Below are 24,650 nucleotides of genomic sequence, written 5' to 3'. Positions count from 1 at the left end.
ACACGCAAAATCTCTGACACAAGGGCATGTAGGCAGAAGTTTTCACTTCAGAAGTTCCAAGTTCAGCATTGCTGTATCCTCCAGCCTATTTTTTGCTGTTGAATATGTTCTAGAGATCTTGAGTTCTTGCACTGTGTGGCAAAAATCCTTTTATGCTGTACTGCACAAAAGCAAATACTTCACATAAATGGCTATTTTACAACAGCATACAGAACAAAACAGAGCAAAGTGACCTCAGTCCTTCCTATACAAAAGCCTTCCTCCTATAAAATACTGTGATTTTTTTCTTTCTTACAGGTAATTTAAGAGTGTTTTATCAGTTATATGTCCTTGGCTGTTTGTCTGTAAGTTCTCATGGAGATGAACATCTGTTCCTGGGGATATTTGTATAGAGGAAATATGGGATTTCAATATTTCATCTAGATACAAACTTGCAACGTGCTTACTGCCAATGGCATCAAGACTTTGTAGAAGATGGAGGTTCATATGCACAAGGACCCTGTTGTTGAGGTGCCTGGTAGTCTGAAAAGCTTAGCACCCTTCTCAAAGATCTCCAAGTAAAGTTAACAGGAAAGCTTTTAGAACACATTTGGAAGTTTTAATTAGTAATGTCAGTATTGAATTAAGCCATAGTAAATAAGAATTAATATTCTCCTGACACAAATGGAACCAAAGATGAGATAAACCGTTGTACCCTGTGAAAAGACAAGGGTGGAATACTCAATCTCTGAACTAGCTTGGCTGCTTCTGTTACATAGGTTGAGCAGTAGAAATGATTAACAGCTCTTCTGTTAATGCCTATTCAATGCAATGAATCTTCAGGCAAGACTTTGCAGGCTGAGTCATGCAAACAAGACCTAGCTCTGCAGAGAAGGCTGCTACAGCCTAGTTGTTCTGCCATAAAATTCTGCCTTGGGGGTGCCAGTCCCTCCATATCGGCCATGGGCAATGGAGGAGATGCCTTGGGGCTAGACTGCTCAGGGAAATGGTTCATGCTTCCTTTTCAAAGCCAGGGCCTGGGTGAAATAAGTGAGAGCTGTGGCATGAGAGTATAGCATATGAACAACCACCAGCTTCTTGGCTGATGTGGTATCTGGAAGCAGCATAAAGCTGCTAAAAATTATGCTCAGTGGTTGTTTCGGTCCCTGAGCATTCTGGTTTATGGCAGAAGGCTAAGGAGGCTGAGAAACTCACGGGTAGGAGGCCCGAAGTACCCTGAGCTGTGTTAAGCATAAACCCCAGAGTAGCTTGGATTCTCTTGTGTGTTTGTTATTAAAAAAGTTACTGGTTAAAAAAAGTCCTTTAAAACTTTTTCTCAGAGAGACCTAGTTCTAAGTGAAAGGATTAAGCTATATATATATATATGTACATAGTCATCACAAATTAATAACATTAATAAGCACACAGAAAACATGAATGAGGTTTGAGTAGCTCTCTTGTTCTGATTTTCCAGTCATAATGCATAAATGACAGCAGAAAAGAAGGAAATAAAGAAAAAGTGGCGGGTGGCCCTCTGACCAGATGAAACATGTGGAATTTGATTCTGATGCATTCCACCCTTTTATCACGTGCATTCCATGGATCGCAAGCGGCAATGATTAATAACAAGCTTTACACTTAGATATGGCTGCAGAGATTTTTAGATTTATTCCAAAGTGAGGAAAAGGATCAACAGAATATTTTTTTTTGCCACTCTGAAGTCTGATTAGCGATTACCAAGTTGCCAAGAGCTCAGGATGTGTAGGGACCCCTAAGCAGGACACCTGAGAGTCCCATTGTGTGCCAAGGATCAGAAATGAAAGATTTCCCCTCTTTTCTCCCTTTGCTAACTACTACTCAACATGGTTTTAAGTTTTCTTGCAGACAGCAAACCTCACAGGAAACACCAACATGAACGTTCATAAGGACGGCTAAAAAGGCATTGTTTTTACATGTCAGTTAGTAATTTCCTATAGAAAACAACAGAAGCAGGAGGAATTTTTCAAGCACATGAACAAGTTTTCAATATCAGCAATATTGATCTAATATGCTCAAGTGTTTCTCTTAGCTTTTGTCAACAGAAATAAAATCTAGGTTACAACTAAGAATGTAAGTCAACCTATAATGGAGACAAATCAATGTTTTTTTCCACCTAATGATATTAATACTTGCCTGCTGGTATAGGTTATTTGTATATAGTAATTCATATGAATAAACTTAACCTGGTCATGCACAAGTAAGCTATGGACCTAATAACAAATAGCAAATAATAAGCCCAAGTAGATTGACTGAACTCAAGGAGTCTCTTTGTGGCAACAAATGTTTGCATGATTTCTCCTGTATTAAGAGAGCAAAGCTGAGGCAGCCAATGTTGCTAATGAATGCTGTGCTTCAGGATGTAGAAGAATAGGCACAAGACAGAAACCATTGAACTCTTTTGATGTGTAACATATTCTAGAAGGGACACGGGTCTTCTGAGGTGAAATCTGAGTGCATGAAAGCACCGTGCTGTATTAATGCTTAACTGTAATCAGCTAGAGACATAGCACATGCTCGGTTTACTGGGGCATTCCACTTTAAGTGCATGTTAAACTAATATTGACTTTTCCACTAAACCAAAATCTCTGTTATTTGTGCCCAGAAGACTGAAAAAACAATAGACATGGGAAGCAGAAGAATTAATCTTCCTGATCTTTTCTTTTTTCATACCTTTGAGAGTTAGTCTTTTTTTGTGTGTCTAATAGGGAATGTGAGCTTTTCACTTGCAGTGATTCTCAGATTATGTGGAAGTCCTTTACTTTGTTATTTTTGTCTTTTCTTTTGCATTCCCCACACAGTATTATTAATAATATTTTTTAAAATTTATCTATTTACCTGTATCCATTCTCTGATAGAATCTTCCCCTGGAGTCCATCCATTCTCAGGGTAATTTAGCCGGGACCTTTCTGAAGACCAGATAGTGCTATACTGGGAGGAGACAGTGATTTGATCAGAGTGAATTTCTCCTGACTCCATTCCTAGTGGTTCCATGCACTGGAAATCTGAAGAAAAATAAATTACCATTATTATTATGGTCAGCCTTTTGGTTTAGGCTTTGAATAATGAGAGCATTTTCCTGCTTTGAACAGGAATATCTAAAGAATTTATTTTTATGTGACTCTGAATTCTTTAGCAACTTTGAGTGAGGCAGTATGGGTTTATGGTGTCATTCTTAATACTGTCATTCAAGTTGCCATGGCAATTCCTGCAATAATAATGCTATACAAATATTTTTAGCCCAGCATTGTAGCCATTTTAATACAGGACAATAGAATTCTCATTTCTAGGGTGGCACAGGCACTTCTGTGGGTTCATAATACAATGTATGTTCAATTTATAATTATGCACAAAGGCAGGAAAGACAAACCAGGAGACTGTATAAAATAATTTAATTTTAAAACTATTTACACCAGTAGAAAAAGTACAAAATCTTTTAAAAATATTATTAAAATTTTAGCAATTCTCTTTGGATCCTGAACGCTGGAAAGAAACAGATTAGCAAAATTTGAATCCAGGCCAGAAGATGAACAACATAAGGGAATTAACAAGTCTTCTGTAACGCTGATCGTCTCCATCCAATCTTTTTGTTGAAACAAAACTTACGCAGACAATTCAGAATCAATTGACATCCTAGTCACTATAGTGAATTCAAACGCTGGTAGGGCATGGAAACTAAATTCTTCTTTAAGTCTTCAAAAAGAAAGGCTTCAACCTTGCACTGGCCTGAAGCAACAGAGGCCAGTGGCTTTAGCTGGACTCTCACATTCAGCTGTTCATGAACCCTGCTGTCAGAAGTCTACCAACCCCCCTGCAAACACAGGAGAAAATAACAAGTGCCTACACTTCTTTTTAGTGACTTCATAATATGTAAATGTAATCCATTCCTTTATTAGCAGTTCAAGGTAAAATACCAGTGTGTGAAGTGGAGTACACACTCGTTTTTATCACATCTTTTCTGAAGCTGATGCATCTCTAACAGAGGGATGAGTGGTTTGAAAAGGTTTCAAAATCCCTGAGCTGGAAAAATGAGCTTTTAATAAGGAAAATTCTGATTTTTCAATGAAAATTAAAATATTCTGAAAAAATTGTTTAAATGTTTTATGTGGGATCCAAAAACTTCTAATCAGAAACACTATCAGGGTACTTTATAAGAATAGTAGTTAGGGTACACCATAACTGAATTATTAAACTTGCTACCAAGCTGCATTTCCCATGTCGTACCACCTTTCCAACATTTCTGTGCTGCTTCAATGTATTATGGGCCTTGGGTAAAGTACTGAAGCTGAATTATGTAAGAGCAAGACTCAAAATAAATTAACCTCTGCTTGGGATCAGGAGAGCTATAAGCCACTACAAAGAATGCAAGACATGGTAACTGGGAGTCATATTAAAATATCTTAAAAGTAGGTGTCTAGTTTTGTTCTAGACATGTGTACTTTCCTGTAGTCCACTGAGAGGGACAAGTACCTCCTGGGGACACCTCACATCTTTGTGACAAGTAGGCTGAGTTGTCCTCTGGAGGTGACCCTCTCTGTATTGACAACACAAAGAGCAAATGCGGCTGAAATTGGGAGGAATCATTCCTCTGTATAAGTCTGTGTCACAGAAATTGTTTCCTCTTGTCATCCAAAAGGGTTTTCACACATACTAACTTCTCGTGTTCTGTTGTACTGTGTTTAAGAGCTGAAGGCATCCCAGCATAGCAGAGGTTAGTTGTGGCTCCAGTGTGATGTTCTTTCTACAGGAGGATGACTGTGGGGGACCAAGTGGTCTGTGCTAGGAGGGGTAGGAGCATCCTCTATATATATAAGGAGAAGCCAAACTAGCTGGAGGTACAATCCGAGGGAGATGGAGGATGGAGGATGCTTCACATCAACAGAGGCAGGGTATTTCCTGTTCCTTCTTCCTGGCTATGCATGTATGGGAAAGCTATTAAGGAGGCAGAGGGGCAGAGTAATGGTGATGATGATTTCAGTTTACTAATTTTATTTTTCTTCCTTCTTTGACTAAACAAGTACATCCAATCTGGGAAGATCTGTTCAAAACTCAGTAAATTGGAGAAAAGAGCTAGAGTTTGATTTAAAGTGTGTACTTTATCATCAAGCAAAACAAGGAAATCTGCAAGGACACGGTTTAACACAGCCCATTATTTCCCTGCCTTCTCTGTCCAAAAGGTAAGCACGAAAATAGGGCAGCTGGGAGAAAAATATGAGACAGAACAAAGCTTAGATAGCTTATGAAATGGTTTAACAAGAGCACATATATAAAAAGGGTTCTGTTTATTCAAGAAATCAATCATCAAAGCTTATTCTATGTAATAAAAGGAGGCTTGGAGAGTGCATTCATTGTTCGTGTTTCATTGTTTTAATGTGAGTGTTCAATTGCTCTGCATTCCTGTGTTTCCTTGGTCAGCACAGTTTGTCACAATAATTATCCTGACTTCCTGGCAATACTGTGGAATAAAATTGAGGAGAATTCTGCTTCTTGCACTGCTTTTCAAAGGGCTGCTGTTCTTTAAAAGAAAAAAAAAAAAGAAAAGAAAAAAGAAAAAACAGAAGCAAATCTTCCCCACCATCTTATTTATTTAAGGTCTCTTTAAAGTTTTATGCAACACCTGGAGTGCAAGAAGACATAACAAAGAATATTTTCCAAGACACTCTGCGGGATAGATAAATACTGACCTTCTGATACACTGCTCTGTGACACGCTGTAGTTTGCTGAAAATCCTTCTTTCGCTATTGCACTGTCAGTGTAAAATACCATTGAAAGAATCCCTGTTGAAGACCGGACACGTCCTGGGTTGTTCTGCCCACAATAACGCCCTATGTGCGGGCCAACTGCAAAAAGACAGGATATAATACTAAACTACCAGTTCTGGTACAACAATAGATGCTACTGCAATAACCTCCTAAAAAGAGCCCCTCAGCAGGAAATAGTGAACCTCTGCAACAGTTCAAAATCACAATTTCATCGATAACTTAGCAGTGAACAATAAATTGCTTAGTCTACCCTAGTAATTGCTTACCCTACCCTTCTAAAATGTTCCAGATAGCACTCCATAAACCTCTGAAAATATAAAGAACTAGGATTTCAAAAAGGATCCTTTAAAGTATACAGAAAGGGCAGCGATGCACAAAATTACATTTTCCAAAGTGTGATTGAAGCACCTATTTATGACAAGGACATCTGAATGGCCTGATTTGCCCACCGTTCTACAACATGCTCTGGGAATAGGATTCCAAACAGCACTTTACAGGTTTTTATGCTCAATTCTGCAGATAATCTGTTAATTTTATAGTGAATTTAGAAAAACACATTTGCACTCATATTGAGGATATAACTAATAACTCCTTATCCCCTCCTATTTAGGCTTTCAGCACACCCATATAAATCTTTTGCCCATATGCTCAATATTAAAGAATACTGTAAATAATTCAAGAGAAAAATCTTAATCCTTTCAAAAGATCAAGGATTTCTTAAGTATATCTCCATGTTACAGCAGACATGCATATATATACACACATGCATGATCTTTCTCAGCGTTAATAATGCAAGAACCAGTTCCTGCTATTTTTCTGGATTTCCTGTGCAGTGGGATGATCTTTTTCCTTAATCAAGCTACTCAATTCACTACTGACATATGTGGCCTTCAAGCACTTGAGCATTCCCTACAGATAGGTCCCTAGGCTGTTGAATAGTGGTACATCTGTACTTGCAAACAACATAAAAGATAATGATAAAACAAATCCATGGAGTCAATCATGAAAATAATCATAAGGCATCATTCTAATGCTTACACCATTGGCTTTCCAGGCTTAAATTAACACCTTGTCTTTTCTCTAGGAAGTCCATTTCATTTTAAAATGTAAAATGTAAAATATTTATATTTCCTAATTATTCTCCATTCAAATAAAATCCCCAGCTAACGTAATATTGTAGTCATTTACTGGCATTTTTCAGCAACTAAAACAGTTCCAGCTTGGAATAACTTTATTATGTAAGCTACACATTTCTGTAAAGCCCTGCTGCACATTTCTGTAAAGAGCTGCCAGAAAGAAGGAACTCAGATGTTATAGCTCTTGCTGCCAGTATGTGCTTTTCTATCCCTATTCTGGCCATAGTAAAGTCTTCAGTTGCCTTGGCAATCCCATGGCATTTAGAATACCTGACAGTTCAGCCCCTTTTCACGAGGCTTGGTCAGTGCACTATTGACAGAATGAAACACACCATAGAGGATATTACTCAACTTCTTCCTTGTCCTAGAAATCATTAAAGGTTTACAGTTTTGTTATTTAGAGTAAGTTGTTTTAGACTGTTGCCATTAGTGGCTTCCTAAAAACACAAAATACTGCCCCCGCTCCAATTGCTGCATTTGTCTTTTGCCTTTTCTATGTGCAAACAACTCTGATCTTGCTCATTCCTGTGATAGCTTTCAATATTATAGCTTCCAAAGTTGCTCTGAACTGCAAGAAAATGAGGAGGATAAGGCCACCATGTTATGGCATTCTGAGCCTCCCTCCTCCCATTTCCTGTAGGGAAGCCTCTTTGAAACGACACAGTAGAGAACTTTGTTTAAAGCAGACAGGCTTTAACATCCCCCATGACTCACTGGTTTATAATTTTTAAGACATATTTATTGATTCTGCATTTCAGTCTGCAGATTGGCCCTGCTATCACAGGACTATTCCCTTTGCTAGCTATAAATGCAAAAGCAAAAATCATCTAGAATATGACACAAAGTGCTATTGAATTTTTTTTGCACATGTAAACCTTAGACTACGGAGCTAATACAATATTGATCTGAGCAGAAACAGATGAAATAGAGATTCTCATTCTTCTTACACACAGTTCTTTTTTCCATTCAAGTCTTGAAAACAGTTGAATGACAATAAATTATCAAATGTTTTGGGTATCACCACATCAAATAAACGCTATGTGGGGAACACCATCTGAGCGATCATTTGGGGGATGATACTGCTGTCTGCTTAGGTAGATTATGCCACTGCTTTTTTCTTTTTTTAAATAGATTTTTTACATTCCCAAATGGGAATTTTAGGGCATGACGTGCTGAAAAGTCATTGGGCCAGAAAGCTCTTTGCAGCCTCTACCTGTAGGCCAACATCTTGCTTTGTCAGGATAAATCATGAAGGCTTACTTCAAATGAGAGTCACTTGGAGATGTCCTCACCCAAGGATGCTTCTAAGTTACCCTTAGAACAATGACATTTTGGTTAGCCAGCTACTTCATTTGACTGGCCATGCTGTAGATGTTTCTGGGACCTTGGCTCCTCTTTCCACTAGCATAGTATGATATAGTTGAAAACTGAGTAATTTTCAGGTTAAAAGATAGAGGGACAACAAAGAAACCTGTTTTGAAAGTTTTTCCCAAAACAAAGAATCTAATTCCAGAACTTGAGTGAATCCTTCGTTATTTTTAACATGTATGTTTGATGGCTTACAGAACTGAGTTTGGAACATATAGAATATGGCTGGTGGTTTAAGATTAAACAGAAACCTTATCCTTACTAACTCCTTTCTACTGTACAAAGATTATACATGCCAGAAAATTTTGAGACTCATTGAAATACACATTTGCTTATCCAGCTGCAATCTTAGCTTTTAGAATTCAGTGAAAAAGACCCAAACCAACAAAATACAAGAAAGAAAAAATGGTAACCAGACTTCTAAAAATGAATGCTACGTTAACTAGCCATTTTACTGATTTTTAAAGCTGGCCTTTAAAAGTATGCTGGTGTGCTGTGGACAGCATTTTCACAGCAGTATGACTGTTATTGACAAAACATTTGAACACAATTTAGAAAGCTAAAGAGAAAAGAGCTGAAAAATGAATCCCATCATCACAGTCCAGTAGTCACCTACACTGAGACTGTGTGTACCCTTGTATCTTAATAGCTTCTCACAAGAGTGCAGAAAGCAACCACAGTGGAGGAGAAACGCACTTAGACTGATAACAACCTTCATTTGCACTGATGTTAATGGCTGAACTAAAGCGTTCTGTAGTGCTCTGTAATTCAGTGGAAGCTCTTGTGGTATTGACTGAAGCAGCAATGCTTAGCCTGTGGTTCTCAAACCATATGTGAATGTCTTTAAATTACTTTTGAGCCCTAGTAGACAGTCTATAGAGCTTCAAAGAGAGTTGCATGATGAATATGTGCAATTCATCACTTAAGCTAGACCTCATTTTGAGTGGGTTATTTTTCTTCAAAGTCATTAATGGACTGCTCTCAGCTGAGGCTGGCTGAGGTACATTTGTGCCTTAGGTAAAGATATTTTTGTTGTCTAGTTTACTCACGCAAAATCACACATTTCTATTCTGTGATCTACTCACTTTTGTGCTCTAACTCCTCTTGTTATGTCCATCAAACCATAGTCCCTTTTCTGTACCATATTTGCAGCGTGTACCTGTAGCTTCCAAATATTTTCCCAAAGGGTTTGTTTCACTTACTGCTTTGCTCAAGAGGCTGAAGGGTGCTCTTGACATACAGTGATGCAGAAACAAAATGCCAGGTTTGAGGCATTCCTAAATGCCTACCATTCCCCTCCTGAACCAGCAAAACACTTAAACCAGTGTTTAACTTCAGACGTGAATGTGTCCTTGGTGAATTCCTTTTAAAGTCAATCTAACTGCTCACATGCTTTAAAGATAAGAGCATGGTTTGCAGAATCAAGACGCAAGTACTCAGCACTTGCCAGAGTCAATCCACTAAAAGGACAACCAGGTAGGCTGAGGACTCCGCTACTGTGACAGAACATTTCAGGATTAACATCTTTGTGAATGACTGCTACAGTTGCTGTCAAATTGTCTAACAGAAAATTGTTTTAAATCAGAAAAATGGCAATTACATAGAAGCAAAATGTAAATGGAAACATACTGACTTTGACATATCCTTTTAAACACTGTTGTGAAAATCTGTTTAAGAGAACATTTTGCCTTTTTTTGTTTGTTTGTTTTTTCCTTTCTGGGAAAAGGAAGGGGAAAAAACCCACAAATGTAGAAACCAGCAAATTCATTTCCTGCCTATCTATTCACTGTAGCTGATAAAATCCTACAGTGAAAACATTTTCCACTTATGTTGGGTTTCATCTGCTCTAACTCAGGTATCTAAAGTTTATGTTTGAGTTAGTGATTCATAGCTCCCAGCACAGTCAATGAGATAAGAACCTCCAGAGCTCCATTAACTGCACCTTAAATGTCTGAGACAGATCAGAGTGGGGTGCTGTTCTCTGCTGAGAACAGAGGGACTGACAGCGCCTAGCTCAAACATTGATGCCTGGTTTCCAGAGCTGGGTGAAAGCAACATGTTCAGAGGGCTGTCCAACTAATTCTGCCCTGGTTGCAGCCACAACTGTTTTCCATCAAACTTTTTTCTGTGTCCTATTAAAATACTGCCATCATCCTAGCAAATCACAGCTGTATTGCTGTGGAGGAGGGCATTTGAACTGAGGGATATACATTTTTTCCAAACATTTAAAAATTCATTCTACCTCATGTTTGTATCAGTGTAGTGCAATGGTTGCTTTAACCTCTAGCACAACTGGGCATATAAATAGCAATGCAGTATAACAAAGCAAAATAGCTTCCTACATCACTAAACAGAGCGGGCCAGGGGCCACCCTCTGGACTTGCAGCCAGTAGCCAGGGCTGTTCTTGGGACCAAACTAATGGTGTAACACATCTCACTCCCAAAGAGCTCTTCCATCTGAATATGCCTGTGTCCAAAGTGCCTGTTGGGAATGACCTCTGGCTTTTGCTGTCCTCCAAACTGTCCTTAGGAATTGCTTGAGAAAATGAAAACTGATATAGGCTAAAACAATGCATGAGAGTATGCCAGCAATTAAGAAGTACATACAACCATGCCTTGGACCTGTTTTATTTAGTAGTGTGCATACAGCTTCAGAATATTTTTTCACAGACCAATGGGAAATGGACAAACTGCTGAAAGACACCCTGGGTGAGCCTCCTTTCATCAAAGGTAATCATTACTGTCTAATATTTTCAGAAATTTACTACTTCCATGTGGATGCAAATTAGATTTATTTTGCCTTCCTTTCTCCTTCCCCCCTCTGCCGTCCCCTGATTATCTAGATACTCTCTTTCTGATATCTGGACATTTTTAATTCCTGTCTTCAGTTTATGGCTGGGTCGTATCAGTGGTTTCCTGTGTCAGTTTTGCTCTTCAGCTGAAATAGCTCTCCCTGTCAGACAGAAGAATTCCCACTCATTCTGTGATGCAGTTATAGAGGAGCAATCACATTCTTTCTGCCTATGTAGTGTTAAACAAGAGAGTCTGACTGCTGGTTAAGGATTGTCCTACATGAAATGACGCAGCAAATATTTCCCAACTACTGCCACAACCTCCAACAGTTTGTAACTAAGGGAACATTTATTTCTAGTCTACAAATTCAGTTGAATATTTACAAACATATAAACAGTCTTATTGCATGTCGGCATCATTTTGGGTTTAGACAGTTTGTGAGGGAATTGGAAGGCTGATAATGCCTGTTGTTAATTGCTCTCCAGTATGGCTCAGTCACTATCTTGAACCAGGAAATTATGGCTTTGAAACCCTCTGACACTAAAAAGAATGCATGTCTTTTTGGTAATATTACCCATAAATTGATTGATTGGATCATCTTTTCACATGTCAGATTAAATGGAAGTTCTACAGGAATTCAGCTTGGACAGATTTGGCCTATATACAAATAAACCTATTATTAAATGCTCCAGACATCATTATTGCAATGTTACAATACTGTTTTCCTAACTGAGGCATTAAATACAAAATAGTCTTTCAGCTACTGTTATGGCTCTTTCTTCATTGTTTATTGGAATGGATTGAAAAGAGCTGTGATAAACCCATTGAACATAAACCAAAAAGAAAACCAGATATAAGTTAAAAAGCACATACCTATTTACTGCAGCATCAGTAAAAGCTTTAATTAAAATTATATCCGGGATTTATGTAGGAAAACAGGCAAGTTTAACTGTGTTAATAAAATATGTTCCTTAAGTTATATGTTTTCATTTAAATGAAATATTAATGTAGGATTACCAGTTTCTAGAAACTGTCACTGCTGCTCATAAAAACAAAGAAAATATCTATTAATATGGGTTATCATACCAGTGGAAAATTGAAATAGTTGTAATTAGTGCCCAACACAAACAACATAAATCTTCAGTTGTTGAAATTTGCTACCAGTTACAAAATTAAGAAGAAAAAGTCAGCTTCAAGATGCTTCTCTTTATCAGCTTATGCCATAAATAGAAACAAGTGAAAAAGGCATCACAATCAGGTTTACATAGAATCATAGAATCATAGTGGTTAGGGTTGGAAAGGACCTTAGGATGATCTAGTTCCAACCCCCCTGCCATCGGCAGGGATGCCTCATGCTAGACCATCTCACCCAAGGCTCTGTTCAACCTGGCCTTGAATACTGCTAAGGATGGAGCATTTACCACTTCTTTGGGCAACCTGTTCCAGTGCCTCACCACCCTCACAGTAAAGAGCTTCTTCCTTATATCTACCCTGAACTTCCCCTGTTTAAGCTTAAACCCATTCCCCCTTGCCCTATCACTACAGTCCCTGAAGAAGTCTCCCCCTGGCATCCTTGTAGGTCTTCTTCAGATGCTGGATACATGGCTGTTTCCACAATTCGTATTGTTCACACTAAAGGTTAGGCATTCAGCTGGAATAGTCCCTTTTGTGCTGGAGCCACAGCCTATGGAGCTGAGGTTCTTGGAGAACTGGTACATGGCTGCCCTACCTACAGGGGACATGGATCTTGTGGACCCATTGCTGGGAAAACCATTGCTAGAGAAACCATGCAGCTGTTTTGCTCATCAGTCTCAGTGTAAAACAGGGATATGAGGTTGGGCAGAGGGTGAAATGGGGGCTCACTGGTGCTACTGTTTTAGCTGATATCCAGCTATTTACCTAGTGTATTTGCACAGGGTCAAGTGTGTTCAACAGCTAAGTGGAAAATTACTGATGTGGCAGAGAAGTAAGCTCCAGAAGGGTACCCAACACACCTACCCTCACACATGTGCCTGGCTAACCAAAGATTATAAATTAATCTATTTAAGATAAAACCTTTGGATTTGCTCATACTGCTGGAAGACAGAACACGATGAGGGAGGAACCCTGCAGTGCCCAATCACTGAAAATGCCAGAACGAATAACTCAGTGGCTGTTTACTGACCTGGGTAATTATTTATCCACTATGATTTCAATTGTATGGAAACCACGTTTTCTCTGGCAATGAAATTCTCTGCTTTGACAGCTGGTCTGTAACCCAGATCCTCCACAGCTTGGAGGGTTAGTACCTGAAGTCCAATTTGTGCAAGTTGGACATTTCTGGACAATACTCATGTATTAGCTCTGAAAGTTTGGGGACACATTATGAGGCCTCATATTTAATTTATTTTAGTGTAGGAAGTCCATTACATATTCCCTCTAAAAACAGAGGCTTCCCTCAAGCTAACTGTTCAAAATTTAACATATTTCATTAAAAAAAATTGCTCACACTGTGATATGCTTTACTGAATGAATTTACAGAACATTTTCCCCATTTCTCTTTAATTCAACTCGTTTCACATAAATCAAGCAAGGACCTCTCTACAGTGACATTTAAAAAAATGAGTGCATGCCTTCTGCAGCCCATACAGCATAATGGTTATGCATATCACAGTCCATTTTTCTCTTACCATCAGGGAATCCATCCCAGATTTCCAATCGGTCATAGCGACAGAACGCTCCCCCTGGAGTATTTGAATCAGGTTCTAGCTCAAAGCTTTCAAATTCCAGTATAATCTCTGACATCTTTGGTGCAAAGATAATATAAGTGCATTCAAGGCTATTGGGATATTTTTCAGGAAATCCAGGGGACTTTATCACTCCACTTGATGAAGTAAAGTTTCTGGAACATTCAGGCCCTGCAAGAGAAAAAACAAAACCACCTGGGTTAACACTATGCTACTAAGCAAAGTAGTTAACTGGAGAACAAATTAGGTTGTATTGTCTCTCCAGCAGCAAAGGTGGCTTTTCAAGGAAACACCTCATTTTAATCACTGCATTAATCATTCAGCCAGCTTGTTCCTATTATTGATAGTCAGATTTTAAAGCACAATTCACATATACTGTCTGATCTCCAATTTTCAATTTGTATGGAACAATATGAAAACTTGTACCAGCTCTAGAAAAAATTATGACAAATACAAAGTCATGTGGGAACAATGAAAGTGTAAGCTGCAGAAATCTCGACAGAGCCCTAGAGAAATAATTACAGGCCCTTCAAGCTCAAATCTTTAAATCTTACAGCTGACAGCCTTTTATTGGTGAAATAGAATTTTTTACAAAAGCAGGTGAGTGAATTCAGTAGAGGGAGTAGTGGTTTCAGATTCCTGGAGCACTGACTCAGTAACTCTGCCAGATGTGACCTATGCCTCCTTGACAAACTAAATGTGGAAGGTAATTCGTACATGAACCAAGGGTGAGTGACTCATTCTGAGTGGTGTTGACACAGGTGCACCAGTAAAATGTTGCTGTTAGTGCAGGCATGATAAACTGTGTAATCACACAGGCAGTGTTTCTAGAAGTCACCTAATGTCAATGTTGACATACCAGGTTTCCCCGATGTCCCCACCATTGCATAATGGGATGCTCCAAACAATGCTTTTGGAAAGGAAAGTGGCAGTAAAGATGTAAGGGTATAAAAGGCCAGATTTGCCTTTGAGAATACAGGGGACGAGAACTGGAGTCCTTCTCTTGTTGACAGATTGCATATCTCTTCTGTTTAAGTCCCTCAGGAAGCCTCTCTGTGGATCCCACATCTGCAGGTGCGCTCAGAAGTCAGCTGCAAGCACTGTCCACACATCCTCCCACAAGGTCAGCACAGGTATCCCCTCTGACTTTTGACACTCCAAATTTAATGGATTTAAGTGATTTACAGGATTTGGGGCATTGGTGGATAGCAGCTGACCTGGGGAGCTTGAGTAGGATTATTCAGATCATCATAAATCATTCAGATCATCATCATTCAGATCATACACAAGTCCATAGGATCTGATGAAACCAATCCACGGGTCCTGAAGGAGCTGGCAAATGAAGTTGCTAAGCCACTGTCCATTATATTTAAAAAATCATGGCAGTCAGGTGAAGTTCCCAATGCCTGGAAAAAGGGAAATATAACCCCAATTTTCAAGAAGAGGAAAATGAATGACCCAGGGAATTACAGAGCCGTCAGTCTCACCTCTGTGCCTGGCAAAATCTTGGAGCAGATTCTCCTGGAAGGCATGCTAAAGCACATGAAAAACAAGAAGGTGCTTGGTGACAGCCAAAACATGGCTTCACTAAGGGGAAATCCTGCCTGACCAATTTGGTGGCCTTTTATGATGGGGCTAGGGAACTGATGGACAGGGGTAGAGCAGTTGATGTCATCTACCTGGACTTGTGCAAATCATTCGACACTGTCCCGCATGACATCCTTGTCTCTAAATTGGAGAGACATCAGTTTGATGGATGGACCGCTCGGTGGATGAAGAACTGGCTGGATGGCTGCACGCAAAGAGTTGTGGTCAATGGCTCAATGTCCGGCTGGAGACCAGTAACGAGAAGTGGCCCTCAGGGATCGGTGTTGGGACTGGTCTAGTTCAACATCTTTTCGGTGCCATGGACAGTGGGATTGAGTGTGCCCTCAGCAAGTTGGCCGATGACACCAAGCTGTGTGGTTCAGTTGATACACTGGAGGGAAGGAATGCCATCCAGAGGGGCCTTGACATGCTTGTGAGGTGGGCTGATGCCAACCTCATGAAGTTTAACCATGCCAAGTGCAAGGTCCTACACCTGGGTGGGAGCAATCCCAGGCACAGCTACAGGCTGGGCAGAGAAGAGATTCAGAGCAGGCCTGCAGAGAAGGACTTGGTGGTGTTGGTCGATGAGAAAATGAACATGAGCCAGCTTCAGTGTGTGCTTGCAGCCCAGAAAGGCAACCGTATCCTGGGCTGCATCAAAAGGAGCGTGACCAGCAGGTCGAAGGAGGTGATTCTGCCCCTCTACTCTGCTCCTGTGAGATCTCACTTGGGAGTATTGTGTGCAGTTCTGGTGTCCTCAACATAAAAAGGACATGGAACTGTTGCAACAAGTCCAGAGAAGGGCCACGAGGATGATCAGGGGACTGGAGCACCTCCCATATGAAGACAGGCTGAGAAAGTTGGGGCTGTTCAGCCTGGAGAAGAGAAGGCTGCGTGGAGACCTCATAGCAGCCTTCCAGTATCTGAAAGGGGGCTATAGTGATGCTGGGGAGGGACCCTTCGTTAGGGACTGTAGTGACAGGACAAGGGGTAACGGGTTAAAACTTGAACAGGGGAAGCTTAGATTGGATATATAGAAGGGTGTAAGGATGGTGAGGCACTGGAATGGGTTGCCCAGGGAGGTTGTGAATGCTCCATCCCTGGCAGTGTTCAAGGCCAGGTTGAACAGAGCCTTGGATGACATCGTTTAGTGTGAGGTGTCCCTGTCCATGGCAGGGGGGTTGGAACTAGATGATCTTAAGGTCCTTTCCAACCCTAACTATTCTATGATTCTATGATTCTATGATTTAGATGAAGGTCTTTGGACATAAATTAGAGGAAGGACACAGTCAACAGTTTTGTTGCAACAGGCAGGTCTGTGCTGTAGTAGAAGTTAGTATGAGGTTTCAGTTTGGATGAGGATGTGCAGAATCCTGAGAGACTGTAGTCAGGAGCCTTACAGGATTTCCAATGCTTAACACAGATCATTGAAGGATAACAGTATGGCTTGTTGCATATATGAATACTCTTATTTCACCACAGAAGATGCCTTCCTTGTGAATGTGCCAAACATATCCCCCCCCCTCCCCGATTTGGCCACCTCCCAGCTAAATTCAGCATGCAAGCGAGAGGTCTGAATGAATTTACGCAGTTCAGGTATTTTTGTCCTTCTCAAGCCAGTGATGAGAAATGCTTGAGCTATCACATCAATATTCCACACAGTTCATGGCATATTTTGGAAGATGTGGATATTAATGCTCATGTAACCTGACCCATTCCAATTTGGGAAATTACATTTTGCCTATAATTAAATCACCCCCTTACACATTAGTCAGATATTTCTCTTCTCTCCCTGTCATTCCCTTGTCTCCTTGTCATGTATGGGAGGGTTATACTCTGGATGTTGCTCCTCACTCCCACCAGTAGCTGCTGTTCCAGGATAAAATAGCTTTGCTATGCCATTCATAGCATAAAGTGCTCTGTACTCCTTTTGGAATCCAATAAAAGATGCAGTATAAAATGTAAGCCAGGATCATTATTGCTTTATTAAATACAGCCAGATCCTGGCTCTGTGAGTGCATGATCATTAGGCTCCTTACACTCACACATGGTATCTCAGTACCAGCTTGCTTTATTTTAAACATGTTCATGTCAATCTGGTGCAAGAAACAAAAACTGTTTTCAGAAAAGCTGCCTCACTAAAATGCTCTCTATCAATTTTGACCCTTTACTGACACTGTGAAGAAGTTCCAGGAGTTAAATCAACACTGAGGCTACGAGGAACAACATGGGGCAATCATCAAGGAAAATGTAGAAAAGGTTCTAGCAGAGACCCGAGAGAATAGATATTTCTGAGGTGAAGAAACTACATGTTTGCATGTTTATGAAATAAAGGAAGAAATAAGAGCTGAAGGAAAGAGAGAGAGGAGGTAAAACAGCAAAGAAAGAGATGACATTAGCGATAATTTAATTTGCTCTCTATAGGTATCACTAAGCCAAAAAATAATTTGCTTTCTTGGTTGACACTGTCTTTTGTTTTAGTTTACACCCTAAATTTAGTTGACTAAAGTTTATAATGTTGAATGTGAACCATATAGAACCTCTTCCAGTGAATAGGCCACATCCTACGATAGGCTGGCTGCTGAAGCCAAAATGGTGAACAGTTCAGATGGGCTAAACTTTGGGCAATATGGGTTTCATGGTTTAGTCTGGAACTCAACTTCTTCAGTGTCTTTCTGGCTAAGGAGCTGGATAAGAAGTAAAGGCAACTCCTACTCTTAAAGCCCGTACTTCATTTATTACAGTCACTACATATGCTAGTGTCCTGGGTTCAGCAGCAGCAGTCATGTTTCTCCTTCTTGGTAGCTGGTGCAAGCTGGTGCTTGGTCGGGCTGGGGGGAAGTGAGTGAACGAATTGCCTGACTGGGTTTAAACCACGACAGTTAGTCTCTCCTTACCATTTCTATTGCATGTGATTTTTTAAGCATCAGATTTTGAATTCAGCTTAGGACACATATAGCATGATGCAGGTCTGTTTTTAAACAAAAGCAAAAACAAAAACCAAAGCAAAACCCCTAAGGATGCTTCTCACAGGAATAATGGGTGAAAATACACTGTGTGCTGGAATGCAGCTCAGCACCATAGTACCTTAGGATCATTTTAATACTTCTTGTACCTGGAAAATGATGAGCGAAGTTGTGAATATGCTAAAATGAAGCATATTGGTCTGGTGTGAGCAACTGAGGTTCACCTGCATAACAGGGTGAGCTGGTCAGCTTTATTTGGTACAGATATTAAAATGTAGATTTGGAATAGCATATATGCATTAACTCAGAAGTTAAAAAGGGCTGTGTTCCCACTGTAACTTCTCTCCTTTGCGTACACAGCATTTTCTCACACAATACCTGGTGATAACTTCCCTGCATTAATATACAGTTTATGTGGAACGAACTGGAGTTAAAGCTGCTCTGGGAGCCATAATTTTGAGTTTCCTTGCTTCTGTGTGTATAAAATCATATTCATAATGCTATCTTGGTTATCTTGGTTAATGTGTATCATTGAGAGATGCAAATGACCACACAATGAAATAAACACAACATTCCTGTCAGAGCTCTGAATTGAAGCTCTACACTATTAGGAAGCAAATAAAAGCTTTTTTTTTTTTTTTCTTGAAAAGCGCTGTTGCTAAAATATATTGTTTCATGGGTCATTCTTTCAATTCTTGTGTTTCAACCTCGTTCTTCGTGAAAGATGGTACTATGGTACTTGTATATACAGGCACTGAGAAACTTCAGGAGACAATTTCAAGAGTTTAGCCTCCTACAGACACCAAAGTAAATAGAGATATTTTTTCAGGAAAGCTTGGTGTCATTTGGGTGCTGAGGTCTTTCAAAATATGTGACCCTGAAGGTCACCAAAAGAATTTCTGGGAGCCAAGAGTGGATTTACAGACAGGGAAGATGGTGAACAAGAGGTCTGTGGCCCCAGTTAGCACTCTGCAGAGCAGCAATAGCATGTCATAGAAAAAAAGACTTCTCTACTGTGCTTCCTCATTAACAATATAGCTTCCACCAAGCCTGTGTGCTGAACACAGTTGAAATTTGGCTCTGGTTTAGGTGCACAAAAGGGACTTGAATTGGTTCTGAAAATGGGGCACTGTGTGGAAGTGGCATACATTGGAAACTGGGGATTTTTAGCTGCTAAACGTTGTTGAAGTCAATATTATTATTTTTTTTTTTAAATAAAGTTCAGCTTACTGTCTTTTATGTATTATGAGTTTTGGTCCAGGCATATAATATATGAATTCTTTATCTCCATCCAACTATAGGGAAATGATCTTACTGCCTTTCTAGCTACTGACTCAGAGTTATCAAAGAGGGACTGCTATAGGTCTGGTTAATCCTGGACTGTTTGCTTCTCTGGGCTTTCTATGTGCCCCAAACAGCTGTCTGTGCTCACCGGTACTGAACTCCTGGCACAAGCTTCCAGCAGGTCATGTCTGTGAACAGTGTGAGCCCCTTCCCTCCTTTACCTCCCAAACATGATTTGTGAAAGCAACACTAACATCATCTGCTGCCCATGTGTACTCTGTTCCTTTCTGAGCCCACAGCCATCTCTTGGGAATGCAGAGAAAAGCACTAACCAAAATAAGTCAGGGACTCAGAAGGTTACAGTGCTGTTAGGGCAGTAACATTGTAAATCATACATTAATTATCACACAAACAAAAAAAAAAAAGAAGAAAGCTAATGGTTTTAAGATGGTTGAAACTAACAGCTGATGAAGACCATCATGTTACACGCAGAGGAGTCAATCTTCAGATGGAGCTCACCCATTAGATTCATAACTTGCACCCATTGAATATATGCCCAACCTTGGAATGATAAGGTAATACAATTTTTTCCTTTAAGCATTTTTGTGCATTCCCAGCATTCCAAAGAACTATGGTGATCTTTCTTATGCAAGCAAAAATCACAGGTTACGAGCTATATAACAATGAATTCTCACCTCTTTTGAAAACTTCATAACGGATGGAAAATCCTGCTCCATGTGTCTCATAGTCGGAAACAAATTTAATAAAAAGATATGGGCCTGAAGACACCAAAGGAGGGGGAGCAATTTTTCCACAGTACTTTCCCCATAAGCGTCCTTCAGCATTATCTCCATCAATCACTTCAACATAATCATACCTGGTAGATAAATGGAAGGAAGAAACTTTTAACTTCCAGGAAAGAAGGAGACCTAATTAATTTAGAAACCATAACACAACATAGATAATCAAGAAAAATGCTAGCTTGCTTGGAAAATGCATTATGCTGAAAGATGTAAGCAAAATGAAATAATTAAAATGGACTACATTATGTCTGTAGACATCATCTGGCAACATGGAACTATTAGGAAGAATAGTGTCCATTATGCTTGCAGACAATGTCAGCTAAAGTAACCAATTAACAAAAAAAAAAAAGAGGAAATCTCATGAGCACAATTCTGTATTACTAAATTGTGTTCCTTTGTCTGTGTAGTGTTGTTATCAATACATAATGCATAGCATTCTTTTCAAACTGTGAAGTTCTCTTATGAATTCAAAAATGTCTTTTTGGCTGGAGCTCTTTATGAACAATACTTTGATTTCCATATGCTGTCCTCCAAACATATGTTCACAGAATAATAAATAAATCCCTAAACATTAGATTTAGTTCAAAACTCCACCATGTTTCAGAGCAGCGGTAGAAAAATCTGTTATTTTCCTTGTTAACTGGACAAATAGTTTAGGGTAAGTCACAAAATCCACACGTCAGTCACAGCACTTGGTTTTTCTGAGACAAAACTTGTTGCATTACAAATCATCTTTGCTTAGGTATTTGAATCAAGAAGTGCATATTATAATATTCATACTTGTACAGCATGTGATTACTGAACAGGCTGGGCTAAATTCTCCCCTAGGTAGTTGCTTCATTCCTAAGGACTTCATAAGGAAAAGCATATAATAATGCAATAATGATTGGTAGTGAAAGTTTGCCTGGGAACAACAGTCATGTTAAGTTTCCTCAGCCCTGTCACAAAGATGCAGGTCCTTGGTTTAAGAGGGCTGAGGTGAGCCCAGCAGCTTGGTGTACTGAGCCAGCTGGGAGAATAGACTTCAGAATGAAGTCATGTAGAGGCAGAAGCTGCATTTCATTTCAGATAATTTCACTCAGTGAAATCACAGGAAGGAGAAGGAAACACAACCTGTAGAATCAGTTTAATCTTCTAAGAAGTGGTGGCTTTTGCACCCTGGGTTGTGCTCTGGGCCTCTTTGGACTACAGCGGAAGACTTTTCTCTGCCCCTGTGTCTTTGTGTCTCAGCCATGCTGCCATTTTATTTAACAAGTTGCTGTTAGCCAGACAATCTCATTTACTTTTCATTATCCTGCTATGACTGACATTAAAATGTTGCCATTAATTTGTTTAGACCTTTAATCTACTGTTATGCTCACTGAAATGTTCTGAGAATATTAATATACGAGGAAGAGCTAAAAATGACAGGACAATAAAGCGTGTCTGACATTTTTAAAGAGATCAAAGGAAAAAAATGTCTTCATGATGACCAATGTCATTTTTAACAACTCTGCTCCAAACCATCCAGGGCACATTACTTATGTTTACATGAAATCCCGTGAGACAACTGCAAAGATGATATCACTAGTTAAAGTAGATGGCTTAAGGCTCCTTAAATTAAAAATGACATTACCTCATCAGTTAAAATTGTGTGCCAGCTTTGGTGTATATCAAGTAGAAAATAAAGCTGACACTGATGGAACTGTAAGCATTAACATATGTGAAATATTGTGTTAACTGCATTTCCTCTTATGCATTTGATTTTTCCAGTAGCAATTGCTCAGCTAGTTAGCTTCAATGCCCCATTTCAGATTGGTGAAAATATAAAGCAGAAATGTGGATTTCTGAGATATCTTACAGATATTTTTAAGTAGCCTTCATTTAAAAAAAGTAGACCTTTTTCTGTAGTTTCTTTATGATACATGTAAAACAGGGTTTGAAATTCAGGAAAAGACCTCAGAATTGGGGTTTGCTTTTTTCTTTGCTTTAGAAATATCCTTAAGAATACTGGTTGTAGGTTCCCTGCAAAACCTATTGGAAGTACTCAGGGATGCAGGCTGCTAGTCTTTAGACTTTAGAAAAAAATGAATGTTGAATAGTTTTAACAAGACAACCTTTCTCCAAGTAATTAACTGCCCATAAAACCACAGTGTCTGAGTGACAGCCTTTGCTCTTCTACCCATGATGACATTATTTCACTAGTGTTGCAGGCACCAGTAATTGCTCAAGCCTCTACAGCAGATACATTTTCAAACGAATATGAAGAAGATCCATATTTCTGAATTATTAAATTATATGAAAAAATTGTGACTATGAAAAATTGTGAATAAAAATGAAAAGCAAATTTTTACATGCTCGTTTGCTTCATGTATAGAGAAGAAAAAATACCCCAAAAGATTTAAACTCGCTATTTTTATCCTGGTATACTTTAAAAATAAACAATCTTCTGTGGTCTTACTAAGCATTCTGTATACAACCAAACCCACAAATTAACATGCAAGTACCAATGTTGCTATTATACTAAGTAAATTCAGCAAAACCCATTCAAATTAAATTCTATCGTTCTCCTAGGTTTCCTTCTTCATAGCAATAGCCTGCCCACACCTTTCCATTGTCTCTTACAGTGACAGATTTATAATGTATGGGTCTCTTTCTGTCTGCTATGCAGTTGCAAATAACACAATTTGGTTACTAAAAGGCTGTCTTCTAATAGATTTTGCAAGCTATAGGTCATGCAGCCCTGTGGAAGATTGAAGTATTTTCCAATTTTTTTAATTTTGTTTTAAAACATTACTAACAGAAAAGAAGTTTAGCTGTGAGACGAAGTACAGTTTGTAAAGGGGAAGCTTTAGAGATCAGGCCTACAACTTTCACATTCTAAGGATCATGTCTTTCACTTGGCAGCTAACAAATGGATTTGGATTCTCCCACACTGGTGGCAACGTCTGATATATGGGCTGCAGAAAATGAGTATCTGTACCATTTTTTTTCTTCAGGAAGTGACATTACTTTTAATAGTTCATAGTTGGAAACCAATGTCCTATTTTCATTTTTGCACTTTTCAAAATCCTACCAGAGACCACTGTGTATCACAAACAACAGTTCTTGTAAATAGGAGAAAGTACAGTCACAACTTGAAAACGTAGTTGCTGCCAAGGAAGATTAGGAAGCAGCTTGCATCTCCCTCTGGACTTGGTAGCAGTTCTCCATAAGTTTGCCAGGAGAAGATGCTGTGCCAGGGATGCAGTTGGCACACTGACATCCCTGTGAGGAGACTGAATGTGTCACCTCTGCAGCGCCCAGACAGGCTTGGCGTACAGCCCAGAGTACTGAGTTTGCAAATTTGGATTTCCCACTTGGCAATTCTTCACTCAGTTACTGCTGTCAATGGTGTGGCAAATATTTCCGGTAATGTTATAGTCCTTTAGGGTTTATGGCACAGAGATGTAAATATAAACATGGTGCTAACCACTGAGTGTAGTTTAAGGTGAAAGACTAGAGCACATGTTCTTGTGTGAAAACAGGAGATGCCTGCCCAAAAGAAGGGTTAACCAGCAGATATGCTCATGGAGCCACTATGCCATGATGTGAAAAACATTCCCTTTTTGCTTGTCTGGGTCTTTCCAGATACTCCATTGTTGTTCGCTTTCTGGGTGTGCTGCTCACAGGTGGGAGCTTGCTGAAATGCACTGCGGAGTTCACGCTCTCCCTGCTCCTTCCAGCTGATGCCTGAACATGCAATTTATAGATGGTCCTAATTTTATGGTTCAGTAAAAAAACGTCTGGGACAGACTCCTATTGGAAAGATGAGGGAATCTAGAATTCCTCTACAAATTCTTGAATGAATTGCAAAAAGCTTGCTCTTTTTCTTCTTTTGGAGAGTGTAAGCTATGGATTTGAAGAAAAGGCCAAGTAATACATACAAAATGAGTTCTGGACAATGAAAAACATAAACAGCTGCAGAATACAGGTTTTGGTGAATTTTCTATTTCCAGTTTCTAGTAGGTGGTAACAGTGCTCACGTCTGGTTTCAGTTCTGAATATGTTGGTGACCCCTGAAATGCACCACAGGATGTTGTACTGCAGAAAGTGAAGTGAAAATGCTGGGAAGCCCTGCCTGCTGCTGAAGCCAGCCACTCTGCCAAGCCATGCTCTGCTTCTACACATTTTCCTATTAATAGGGCAGTGAGATCTTATGCCTTTTGCCTAAAAAAGTTCTTTCTGAAGA

General features: G+C 39.5%; 1 protein-coding gene across 3 annotated transcripts in view; it reads right to left on the bottom strand.

The window, feature by feature from the left end:
* NRP1 (neuropilin 1) overlaps window positions 1–24,650 on the bottom strand; it is a 117,444-nt gene that overhangs the window by 49,507 nt on the left and 43,287 nt on the right. For all 3 annotated transcript variants that reach the window (XM_062621593.1, XM_062621594.1, XM_062621595.1), the window contains exons 4-7: window positions 20,333–20,514; window positions 13,744–13,971; window positions 5,700–5,855; window positions 2,854–3,020 (exon numbers count right to left, since the gene is read on the bottom strand). In XM_062621593.1, the coding sequence (XP_062477577.1) occupies window positions 2,854–3,020; window positions 5,700–5,855; window positions 13,744–13,971; window positions 20,333–20,514 (733 nt within the window). The remainder of the gene's footprint in view (window positions 1–2,853; window positions 3,021–5,699; window positions 5,856–13,743; window positions 13,972–20,332; window positions 20,515–24,650) is intronic.

The sequence above is a fragment of the Pezoporus occidentalis genome, unplaced genomic scaffold, assembly GCF_034315485.1.
Source record: "Pezoporus occidentalis ecotype Australia unplaced genomic scaffold, CSIRO_AGI_Poc_V1 ctg23, whole genome shotgun sequence".
Taxonomy (NCBI): Eukaryota; Metazoa; Chordata; class Aves; order Psittaciformes; family Psittacidae; genus Pezoporus; species Pezoporus occidentalis.
The sequence above is the reverse complement of the archived record's forward strand: the minus strand, read 5'-3'. Positions and strand labels throughout refer to the sequence as shown.